Source organism: Haliotis rufescens, unplaced genomic scaffold, assembly GCF_023055435.1.
Source record: "Haliotis rufescens isolate VD_foot unplaced genomic scaffold, xgHalRufe1.0.p SCAF_3, whole genome shotgun sequence".
Taxonomy (NCBI): domain Eukaryota; kingdom Metazoa; phylum Mollusca; class Gastropoda; order Lepetellida; family Haliotidae; genus Haliotis; species Haliotis rufescens.
In genome coordinates, this window is record NW_025964001.1 from 29,509,057 (window position 1) to 29,522,193 (window position 13,137).

A 13,137-nucleotide genomic window follows, 5' to 3' on the forward strand; every position below is an offset into this window, starting at 1 on the left:
TAGCCGCCTTTTACGACAAGCATAGTCACCTTTTTTACGGCAAGCATGGGTTGCTGAAGACCTATTCTACCACGAAATCTTCGCGGGTCTCTTAATTCAATGTATTTTGATTTAGGAATGTAAGTATTGTCGTAAAGAACTCGATAAATTCCCTGGCTACGTATGCCTTTGCTTTGTTAAACTACTGTGGTCATAGCCAACATTGTCAACACAGCTCTAGCTGTTTCAAAGCAGAGGGAATGTACTGAGTCCAGACCAGACACACTAGGGATGTGCAGCAAAGGCAACATATCACAGGGTTTGACAGCAAGTTTCATCCACGTTTTTTCCGTTCTTTCGACAGGCATGGGTTACCGGGGCCCTATTATGGGCTTAAGTCACCATGGGCTTTCGGGTGCTTTTCAAGTGAGACCCATGTGAAGGTAAGGTGAGGTGAAATTGGGTTTAACGTCGCGTCCAAGATTATTGCACTTATATAGCGACGTGCATGCACGTGTGTGTGTGTGTGTGGCTGCTTGTACTAGTCCGGACTGATGCCGATTTATAGTGCTAGCTCACTGAGATACCATGCCGCAGTTTAACATGAATACCCCACTCAGACACAGTATACTGACTCCGAGCCGACCAGTCCTTGTTTTAGCCCCTTAATGCCGAGCGCTAGACAGGGTAACAACAAGTACAATCTTTTAACGTCTTTTTGTATGACGCGGCCCGGGATCGAACCCTGGACCTTCCGCTCTCCGGGCGGACGCTCTACCACTAGACCACGGAAGCGGTCGACCCGTGTGAAGATACGGGTTAGAATAGGTCTTCAGCAGCCAATGCTTGTCGTTAAAGGCGACCAACAGAATCGGGTGGTCAGGCTCGCTGCTTTGGTTGATGCATGTCATCGTATCCCAATTGCATGGATTGATGTTCAAGATATCAGTCACTGAATTGTCTGGTTCAGACTCGATTATTTACAGACCGTCGGAATAGCTGGGATTTTGTTGAGTGAGGCGTTAAACAACAAACAAATATCATCAAGTGTGTCACACGATCGTTAAAACATCAGGGATACTGTCTCAGAAAAGTTCTTTAAATTGTTGGAATCGTGTTAGGAATATGACACATCACAACCAAATAGACCACGTGTTTCGAACCTATAGTTTGGTGCTTAATATTTCCTGATTTAGAGGTGAGGTGAAATTGGGTTTAACGTCGCGTCCAAGATTATTGCACTTATATAGCGACGTGCATGCACGTGTATGTGTGTGTGTGGCTGCTTGTACTAGTCCGGACTGATGCCGATTTATAGTGCTAGCTCACTGAGATACCATGCCGCAGTTTAACATGAATACCCCACTCAGACACAGTAAACTGACTCCGAGCCGACCAGTCCTTGTTTTAGCCCCTTAATGCCGAGCGCCAGACAGGGTAACAACAAGTACAATCTTTTAACGTCTTTTTGTATGACGCGGCCCGGGATCGAACCCTGGACCTTCCGCTCTCCGGGCGGACGCTCTACCACAAGACCACGGAGGCGGTCTCCTGATTTAGAGAATGCGTTTTATCATCAGTGTCGAATATGGAACCATAGTACAGTAAAAAGTTAGGCCTTGTAATGGCACGACGGAGTATCCTTGGAGATTATCTGAGAATCGGACCACGCTACAACACGGAATGTAGGGTCAGAATGAGGCAGTGCCCAGATGAACAGGTGTCATGCGGTCCTTCAACTAGTTGTCAACCAGATAACCATGACAATAATCAGTGAGTGACCCCTTGCATGGTATCCCGGGTGAGAATAGGACTTCAGTAACATGTATTAGTCGCAAGAGGCGGCCGAATGGATCAGGTTGTCGGGATCGGTGATAGGTTGATTGAAAGTCATTGTATCCCAATGGCGTGGATCGATGTTCGTGATGTCAATCATGCGTTTTCTGGTCCAGATTCGATTAATCACAGACCGCTCTCATAAAGCTGTAATATTGTCGATAGCGGCGTTAAACTCCGTACCCCGTACCCCGGAATAAATGTCTCAACTCCAAAAGCCATGCAACCTTACGGCAGCAGAGCCTAAGAGCGTGGCGGGGAGCGTTTTGATGGATACTCCCGTCCTGGAAGGCCTGTCACGTCAGCAACACCAGAAATGATCGAGATAATCCGTGATATGGTGATGACCGACCAGGGAATGACTAAGCGTCATATTGCGTCATATACATTGTACAAACTTTGCTTCAGTTATTGTCAGTCTTTGTTTGTTTCTAGTGTCAGCTGTACCAGGCAATATTCCAGTTACATGCAGGTGGCCTGTAAATATTGGAGTCTGGACCAGATAATCCAGTGATTATATCGTGAGCAACGATCCATGCCTTCAGGGTATGGTGACATGTTATCAGCTGTCACTGAGGCCTGACCTACTGATCTATTTAGTCGTCCCTTACAACCAGTATAGGTTACTGGAGACCTATATTTTTACCCGGATCCCCACGGATATATACCACCAGTCAAAACTGTGTGTGGCTACTTGTACAAGTCTGGCCTAATCCAAGTTTTACAGTGCTAGCCCACTGGGATGCCATGCTGCAGTTAAACATGGATACCCCACTCAGACTCAGTATACAGACTCCAAGCTGACCATTCCTTGCGCTATCTTTTAACATCTTTTGGAATGATGCAGCCAGGAAATGAAACTTCAGTGATTGGTTGGATCAGTTCCCATTAATATCAGCCAACTGTTGCTCTGTGCACACAGGTGGTAAACTTCGATGTGATTGGTTGCATCAGCCAAAGTACAAGAGTTATCTTTTAACATCTTTTGGAATGATGCAGCCAGGAAATCAAACCCGCGACCTTCTACTCTCCGGTGATGCTTCCTATAGAACAGGCAGGCAGTCTGTTAGAAAAAGTTTTTGAATAGACAACCAGTATCCATGAGTGAAAATGGTTTATTTACAGTGAAAAGCATACTATGACAGAACTACATCGGTGATCAGAAGCAACATAAGGCAGCTTCCATTAAAAAAACATGAACAAGAAATTTAGAATGGTAATCAGACATCAGAACATAACAAATGGACATGGATGTAAATATTTGTAATTTCACAATTCACAAAAGTTAGTCATTGTAGAAAAGTATCATAGATAGTTATTGAGTTTGTTCCCAAGTTTCAAAATAAAAACTTTTGCTGCCAATCCAAAATATCCTGCATTATTGTCCTCAGATGAAGCATTGTAATCACATTGAAGACAATGAAAGATAAAATAAACAATTCTAACAATACACTCACAACATATGAACTGCATGCAACTGACATATTACATCACTTCAGTATGACAAACACAATTGTTTCATATATATAAACAATAACATTAGTTTCTGTTCTAACATGAAAAGACTCAAAATTCTAAGATTCTGAATAGCAGCTTCCTGTTTATTTCCCATGGCCTTTATTTGTTTATAATGAAAAGGCTATTCAGCAGAACATCAAGAATTGATGCCAATTTCTATTATTATAAGTTGTAGACCGGTCAATCCTCAACTATTCTTTTAACATGGCCTGGAGTATTCAAAATACCACAACTCAAACAGGTCTGAAATTGAAAAGAAACATGTAGCCACCATGTTTATAAATATTTAAAATCAATGCCAGATGACTACTTGATTTGTTTGTTATTGTGATAAACATGATAATGTACACACAAATTGCAGAAAAGCATAACAAAAACTTAAGCAAACATCTTTCCTTTTCCTAGTATACATTGGTATGTACAGTAAATAGCATATTTACGACAAACTTCAAGTGACCTTAAAAATAAATTCTTTAAGCTGTACTACTGGTTTCTCGAAAAAATATTGTCTACCATTTCAAACCGAAAATGTACACAGATTATACACATGTGAATGCACGTCGCGATATAACTGCAATAATCTTGGATGCGACATTAAACCCTGAAAGATGTTGTCAGCACAACATTACTAGAAAGATGAAGTGAAAACCTATTTGACCTTAATTATCTTATCACTCACCCATTCATTACTTGTATCTAAGTCTGTCCAGTGTCAGAGGAATCTACCTCAGAACACAGTGGTCCACAACAAATCTTGGTCCCAACACAGAATAATCAACACGGTAATCGAATTTAAGGGGGTCCCGGGGTCACGGGGTCCATGAGGTTTGTTCCCATAGTATCTGAAACCCCTGAAGATAGGGTTAGAATTGTCTTCAGCAAACCAATGCTTGAGGTGACAAACAGAATCGGGCGGTCAGACTCGCTGACTTTGTTGATGCATGTCATCGTATCCCAATTGTGTAGATCGATGCTCATGATGTCAATCACTGGATTGCCTGGTCCAGACTCAATTATTATATAAACCGAGATCAAGTAGCTGGAATATAGGGAACTCCTCAATCTTAACTGTCAACATTTGAGTTGTGAACCCTTGACTTTTATGCTAATTTCGAAACTGCAACATATACTACTATAACGGCAGTTATTTCGCATCTCTCAAGTTTATGGGTTAGTAAAACACCAATGAAATATGACAACAACAAATAAGCAATCTACTATCTAGGTACAATACTCATATTCTCTCAACTTCACCATTCACAGTACTGGACTTACCGATCACATCTTCTGAACAACGCTGGCTGGGACAACCCACCAAAGTAGGACCAAAATAAATTAGATTTTCATCCCTGCCCACTCATTACCAAACACCCCAACTCACATCACATTATTGTCCCTTCCGATGATGAAAATCTACCCTTCTTTCATTTTACTTGATGGAAACACCTTAAACACAGACCAACCAAACATTTACACTTCATGTCAATCACATCCATCTACATTAAATACAAACAAAAAACCATAATATTTCAAATAACCAATCCGATTCAAAAAGTAATAAGTAACTTATTGTTGCCTTAACAACATACAAACTATCACTGCATGTGTCCATTTCTTCATCTACATACTGTAACTCTGGAAAGTTTTACACGAGGAAATTATTGCGAGTGTCAAACACTAGCCAATTTTTTGGGGACCCTTGTAAATGATATTACCAAAACTCAAAGCTACTTCTGAACGTGTTATTTTTCGTAAGTAAGACATGGCATGATGAAAGGGTAAAATAGAGAGTCAGTGTTGTTTATCAGTATAGACTGGCTGACGTGTGTCTGAACTACTCAGTGTTATGCTAGCTAACTGATAGGGCTGGGACGATGCACCAGCTGTGTGATCTGATACGTATCATGGTACCTTGTTCACGATCCAATACGTATCACGATACTTACCTGTGGTGCTTCAGCCATCTTTTCTACAGACATGATGGCCATATACCTGGCACACTAACGATTTACAGTTGGCAGTGGAAATATGGCGCATTGGATGAAAATATTTACATTTTCACTACAGTTTCACTAGTAATTAGTGTTTGGTGTAACATTTATTAAAGAATACACTTAAGGTAAAAAATCGATACTTTTTACTTAGAGTGCGATTGTGATCGATACTTGTATCGAGAAGTAAAAAATCGCCATCCACTGATACATCACTGTATCATCCCAGTACTACTAACTGACACGATGTAGCAGGTCAGTGACCTTTCCAGATCAGACGAATGACACTGAGTGACAAAGTGTAATTAAGGAGACAGAATGTGAGGGATTATTGATTTGATTATGCAACTTGATGGTTGACAATGCGAAGAAGTAAATAGAAGAAATATGCCTCATTACGTGTTTTTGTTGATCGACAAATATATATGTGTCATGAAACTATTACGAGTGCATGTCACTTTCAGTATTTGCAGTACTTTCCGCTCACAAAACTTTCCAGATTTACAGTATACATATACAGTCAAGTCTCGTTAATCCGACACTTGTTAATTCGACAATCGGCTTTATCCGACACTAATGATGGAACTGATTAAATCAATGCAATTTAAACATGTTAGACCTGATAAATTTGAGAGTCTCGCACTCCAACACCTAATTTGTAACGAATTACCGAAATGACTCATCAATCAGATTCGTTAATCCAACACAATGATCAGTGTACTCTGTGGTCATCTGCCCGCAAGTACACAGCCCCATGTTTTAATGTGAGACGAGTAGCTACATATTACGGGTGCAGAGATAAACTTGCTTAACAATAAACAATTAATGCTTTAAATAAACAAAACAGGAGTAATCACATGCGTAGATTACCTCAATATCATTAAAATCAGATACAAGTTCTTGCTACTGCTCAGGACAACCCATTGCAGGTAATGTCAGAAGAGTTTTCACGAACTTTGACTGACCAATGAAATGACTACATGAAGTCGACATTAGCCACTAAAATAGCAGCTTTCATGAGGTTTGCGGCACTAGTTTCAAACTGGCGACTTCCATTCCAGATTATGCTTTTTAAAATATTTGGAATCAACCATTCAGGCGTAACCGTAGTTTTGTGTTTAGCTTTTAGAGTTTGCATGATTAGAAAACATATTCCGCAAACAATGTAACATAGCAATATGAACATTTGTATCGTGTTTGTATCGTTATCTATTGTGAAGTTGACCGATTTTCGATCACGAATGCTGATAGAACTTAATTTCGTTTATCCAACATACTTGGTGATCCGATATAAACATATGCAACAATTTATGTCGGATTAACGGGACATGACTGTATACTAGTCCTTAAATTGAGCCTGTTAGTGGAAATAAACAAGGGAACACAACAGTGAACATCTAAAGAAAGTTACCACTAAGTTGCAATTAAAATGCATACCTAGTATTAGGCATTTAAATGTCCAACACCATATTCTCCTCTTATCTTCAAGGTAATATCCAACATAACAGTATACTGTTTAGGGCTGGGACGGGTTACTCGGGTCAGGTTGGTACTGAGTCGGACCCGGGTACCCACAGGACTACACAGTCCCATGGTTAGTCACGTGATGATATTGTTCAATGGCAAAAATTATTTAGAACTCTATGGTTACACTACAAGTCACTAATATTTGCACTCCTTTCTGAGTATGCACCCATTCTTTCTTACCAGATCGGTTTATATGTGTATCTTAATACATTTTGACAGCAGTATGGTCAAACGTTTCCCAATCGGACATTTTGTACCTATCTCTTGTGATCTACAGCCGGTACCTGGGTAGGGTTAGGTGAAATAGGGGGGGTTGGTTCCCAGGTAGTAAATTTGGACACGTCCCAGTCCTGATACCGTGCCCTTAACAATTGATCATTATATACAGACAGCTTTGATCACTGTTACATGACCGGCAGGTTATCGTCTCCGACTGAGACCAGGGGTGGTTTGAATTGAGGCATCGGCTGCAACTACTTTCTTTCTCCGTCTTGTTGTTGTTTTCTTTGTTGGTGTTTTCTTTGCACTGTGTGGGGATCTGGCACCTGTGAGGGACAAGTTGACAATGGGCATCATTGATGGCATAGAGAAAACTGGGAGATAAGATTTAATGTCTGTTTGGGAATTACTGTCAGGTAAATCAGTGAGTGAGTGAGTGAGTGAGTGAGTGAGTGAGTGAGTGAGTGAGTGAGTGAGTGAGTGAGTGAGTGAGTGAGTGAGTGAGTGAGTGAGTGAGTGAGTGAGTGAGTGAGTGAGGTTTTCTTTGCATTAGGATCATGCACCTGTGAGACAGGTATCATATAACATAAATAATTGTGACCTAAATTCATGTTTATTTAATGCCTGTTTGGGAATCATTTTGATTCATAAACTATAACTACAGACGGAGAGGCGAGGCGAGGCGAGGTGAGGTGAGGTGAGCTGGGTTTAACACTGCTTTGAGCATTGTTTCAGAACATTATTCAGCATAGTGTGCACTGTTTCATGGATATTAATACCACATTCTCCGAAACAACATGAATAGAAGACAAACATTAACAAACAGGGGTTAATAATCTTCGTCAACAGTAACAAACAAAAAACATATGTAAAAACCATTCACATCCTGATATAAAAGTTTCCATCTTCAAAACATGAATAAATATAATGTCAAAGAAACACCAATAGCAGTAATGCCCTTGCAAGGGGTTTATATAATTAACATCACAATACAGCTTATTTGACACTCTCGAAATGTTACCTGTTGACGTTGTATTGGCAATACACCTGATCGTGAATATTAATTAATTCTATTGCCATCATCTCCTACTATAGGTTATATACAATATACAAAACAGACTATATTCTAGTCTTTAGTAATAATGATGACATAAATTGACAGTGTTCTTTACTTCTTTCTGTCATGTGTTTTCTATGTCCACAAGCATATCTACTTTTACAAGATATAATGCCACAAAGATGAAACCTGTTTCCCTGTGTAAATAAGTCATTCAAATAGACATCTTTTGGTTCCTCTCATCTTTAAGATCTTGTGGCACCCTTTGTCCCAAAAGAGTGTAAAGCTGTTTTGTAACAAAAAAAGCAGAGGATCTAGGCCTGTGTGTGTGAGTGTGAGTGTGAGTCGTGAGTGTGAGTCGTGAGTGTGAGTCGTGAGTGTGTGTGAGTGTGAGTGTGAGTGTGTGTGAGTGTGAGTGTGAGTGTGAGTGTGTGTGTGTGTGTGTGTGTGGTGGTGTGGTGTGGCGTGGCGTGGCTTGGCGTGGCGTGGCGTGGCGTGGCGTGGCGTGGCGTGGTGTGGAATGCCATTACATGATGTGGTGTGGTGTAGTGTGGAATGCCATTACGTGATGTGGTGTGGAATGCCATTGCATGATGTGGTGTGGTGAGGTGTGGCGTGGCTTGGCGTGGCGTGCCATTGCATGATGTGGTGTGGTGTGTTGAGGTGTGGCGTGGCTGGCATGGTGTGGCGTGGCATGGCATAGCGTAGCGTGGTGTGTTGAGGTGTGGCGTGGCATGGCGTGATGAGGAGTGGCATGGCGTGGTGTATATGTATACATACAGGGTTATCAGCATCATTACAAAGAGGAGTCTATTTCTACCTGTGTATATAATTGAGCCTGTTTGAAAGTACAAACAACAATCACACTTTGTATGCACCTGACTTCAGGCACTTGGGGCCTAGTCTGCCCCAATATATAGGTGAGGCAGTTACAGGGAAGTCCCAGACAGAAAGCTTGATAAAGAAGTATTGATTGATGGTTTACTCGACACATAATCTCAAGGCATCCACATTTCAGCCAATGACATAAACCAAAACAACTCCACTATTGGTGAAGTTGATAATTCATAAAGGTTGGCATCTCTGATAACAGTAAACAAGTTTAAAATCAGAACTTTCCTGGACCCTGTTCCATTAACAATCTTTGCACTGAGGTGATCGTAACTCCCATACTTTAACATAGGCCTACGATCATCTTAGTGCTAAGACTGCTTTGAGGAATAGGGCCCTGAAATAACAATCCAGTTATCATCCTGTTATAAAGGTCATAGCTTTCAGGGGCTTCTCCAATCATATCTCATAACATTGCACATATTCCCAAACCTTGTGCCTTGGTTTTGACTTTAGGTTTAGGTTTAGGTGTCCCAGCCTTCTTGACAGCTGGAGATGCCAGGCGACGCCCATGAGCAGGGGAGGCAACTGCAGCAGCTGGTTCGGCTTTTCGCTGTGCACTTGCTTTTACTTTCTTCTTTGGTGTCACATCATTGCCAGGAATGTCTCCATTACTTTTCCTTTTTCTTCCCTGGAAAATAGATTCCTGATGAAGAATTATCGTTCAAACACAGTATGTAAGCTATCATTTAGGTTGTCTATTGCTCTGCAAGTGCAATTTCTGAGCTGACATCATATAGAGCAACATCATTTAATCACTGCCATCTCCTAAACTAATATTAGGGAAGAGAATTTATAGGTGTCAACTTCGCTCCTTATGTGTATCACTTCTAAATGCCCTTCAAAGACTAAACTAACATTGCTGACTACCACAACAACAAACAAACAACATTCATTTAACTTAATATTCTTTCACTTTTTTTCAGGTGGGGTAAAAAATTCATCATGACTTGGAATACAAAATGCACTTTATTTGGCCTCATATGTTTGTCAGTTGGTTTATGGGAATCCCAAAATGACATTAGAAAATGACAAAAGGAAATTTGGCCGACTGTTTTAGTTAGGTGAAATGAAAGAAAACCCCACAAGATTTTATCACCACTGTTCATAAGAAACGGTGCATAACATGCATAACATCTTTATTTGTACACCCCACAAAAAATCCGTTATCTTTGGTATTGTTTTGCAATCTTACTTCTGTGATGTGTGACCCTCAGTTAGTTTTCATTCAAAAGAAGCAGTACTAATCGAGAAGTAAAATATTTCATATAAATTGTTTTACCATTGAGTTTTAGGCCAACTAAAACTGATAAAAGGCCTTAAAATGACGAGTGAAGGAGAGAGTGAATGTTGTTTTAGGCAACAGTCAACAGTTTTGAAGTCATATCACTGTGACTTGTTATAATATTTCTGACCCAGAATAACTTCAGGGAGACAAGCAAGGAGTACTTGGAATATTCTGCCCTGGAATCCCTAAAGGGAGACAAGCATGAGGTACTTGTAATATTCTGCCCTGGAATCCCTAAAGGGAGACAAGCATGAGGTACTTGGAATATTCTGCCCTGGAATCCCTAAAGGGAGACAAGCATGAGGTACTTGTAATATTCTGCCCTGGAATCCCTAAAGGGAGACAAGCATGAGGTACTTGTAATATTCTGCCCTGGAATCCCTAAAGGGAGACAAGCATGAGGTACTTGGAATATTCTGCCCTGGAATCCCTAAAGGGAGACAAGCATGAGGTACTTGTAATATTCTGCCCTGGAATCCCTAAAGGGAGACAAGCATGAGGTACTTGGAATATTCTGCCCTGGAATCCCCACAGGGAGACAAACATGAGGTACTGGGAATATTCTGCCCTGGAATCCCCAAAGGTAAACAAGCATGAGGTACTTGGAATATTCTGCCCTGGAATCCCCACAGGTAGACAAGCACGGGGTACTGGGAATGTATTCTGCCCTGGTTCATCCTGACATCCAGGAGTACTGGTGTAGCATCAGCTGCACCATGTCATGTTTCTGTCCAGATCAGTGTACCTTGGCTGCTGTGGGTTTAGGAGTGGTAATGGCTACATCGGACAGCTCCAACGTCCACTCATCCTTCGTCCCTAGCTTGGCCAGTCCTCGTCGAAGCACCTGTCTCAGAGAGTTGTAGTCAGGTTCTTCCTCGTAGTCTAGCTTCACGACGCTGCTGAGGTAGCTGCTGACAGCATCTGCCAAAACATCAATTACTGAGAATACCATACCTCTTATTACATCATTGTTATAATCATGTATTTGGCAGTCATCACACCATAAAAATCTTGTAGATTTTCAAATGAAGTCCTCTTCACCGTGATCTGACTCGAATTAATCCATCATTGTTCTGTAATGTTGGGTATGTTAGGTTTACTTTACTGGAAGATCACGTACAGCATTTGCCAATGTAACCGCCCATACCAATGTTACAGCGTCTTCCGATGATACAACCCATGTTACAGCCCCTTCAGGATTGGTAAAGATTTGTCCTCAACAAATTCAAGGCTATTTCAGGGCTTTTTCAAGGCATTTATAGTCAAAATTCAAGGCAACATATTATCCCGGATTGCAATTGAAATCCTACCTGCAGCATCTCCATCCCCACAGCACGCCTTCATCAGGGACGGTATGTTACGCATGTACCTGCAGTCAAGGGTATTTATAATGTAGTCAATTTGGGTAGTGGATAAGCACAGATGGAACAAACTTATTTGCAGATAATTTTCTGAGCTATCTGTAGCCTCTAAACGCAGTTGTTGTTGTTGTTGTTTAACGCCGCACTCATGAGAAAGGTGTAATTCAAATGGAATAACAAAGCTGCTTTTTAGTTAAAATAAAACTGCGAGCACATGCCACTTCTTCAAGCAGTTTGGATTAACTAAATAATGAAATAAATTAGGTGGGCGCACAAGCAGCGTATGAAGTCTTACTTTATCTTAGAATCTCTGACGTAGTTTTTGTCTTGGAGTTTATCCTCCCAGGGTAACTTGCCACACAGCCACTGTAGCAGACAGTAGCCAAGGATTTCTACATCTCCACGCCGGGATGGGGCTACAGAAACAGAGAGACCATTAGACAATGCATGGCCGATTATACAGCAGTAGGACAAGGATGCAGAAAAATGAGGCTATGAAAATAAAATAAAATTAGTTCTCAGGCAATCTCATCTGAAAAACAGTCAACGATTGACATCCCAGTTTCTAGTTCAGTTGTTTTCGTAATGTTACCATGGTTACCTGGGGAGAAAAACAATTCCTCTAGTTTGTCTTAAGGATCGAGTTCTTGTCTTCCAAACAGTCATGTCAACATGGTCAATATATCATATGATATTTTGTGTGTTTGGGTCACTGAAAACCAATCTCATTAAAATCAGATCTTAGTTCTCGCTACCGCTAAACAAAATTCTGAGGACATCCCATTACAGGTCACGTCAGCACGACCTTTCATCCAACCAATCAGAGCGTCGCTTACCAGATCATGAAAGTGACAGTTGGAATGTGTTTTCTAGTCATGCCACCTCGAAATATTTAACAGAGGGTATTTCTAACGACAGATACGGGTTTTATGATTATATCCATACAATCTATGCCATCTATAAGCCATTTGAGAATGTTGTTTTGGTCAGTTTCAAAAATATGTTTCGAAGCGTAGTCGCCAGTTTGAAACTAGTGCCGTAAAGCTCGAGATAGCTGCCTTCTGATTGGCAAATGTCGTATTTCTTGTTAGCCATTTCATTGGTCGGTCAATGTTCGTGAAAGGTCGTTCTGACGTTACCGTAATGGGATGTCATCCGATCTTTGGTTTGCGGTAGCGAAAACTAAGATCTGATTTTAATGAGATTGACTGAAAACCGAATTCTTCACTGACCAACACCGTTGTGAGCATCCCTGCTTGTGAACTCCACGGTTCCGTCATGAGCTCTCTTCGGGTCCTCCTTGTACTCCTTGTGTTTGTTGTCCAACCAGTACTTGCTTGCCAGCCCGTAGTCCACAAGGTAAACCTACAACAGGGATAGGTGAGTGATGAAATGTCGTGAGACTCAGTTTACACTTTAATCACAATCACTACAGTCACTACAACATACTACAGCATGGAGCAGACAACC

General features: G+C 41.1%; 1 protein-coding gene across 3 annotated transcripts in view; it reads right to left on the bottom strand.

Moving 5' to 3' along the window:
• Window positions 1-2,915: 2,915 nt before the first annotated feature.
• The window catches only part of LOC124145488 (serine/threonine-protein kinase VRK1-like), a 28,172-nt gene continuing 17,950 nt past the window's right edge, over window positions 2,916-13,137 (bottom strand). For all 3 annotated transcript variants that reach the window (XM_046515283.2, XM_046515269.2, XM_046515275.2), the window contains exons 8-13: window positions 12,900-13,032; window positions 11,963-12,083; window positions 11,617-11,675; window positions 11,052-11,227; window positions 9,451-9,649; window positions 2,916-7,396 (exon numbers count right to left, since the gene is read on the bottom strand). In XM_046515283.2, coding sequence (XP_046371239.2) covers window positions 7,272-7,396; window positions 9,451-9,649; window positions 11,052-11,227; window positions 11,617-11,675; window positions 11,963-12,083; window positions 12,900-13,032 — 813 coding nt within the window. In that variant the 3' untranslated portion in view covers window positions 2,916-7,271. The remainder of the gene's footprint in view (window positions 7,397-9,450; window positions 9,650-11,051; window positions 11,228-11,616; window positions 11,676-11,962; window positions 12,084-12,899; window positions 13,033-13,137) is intronic.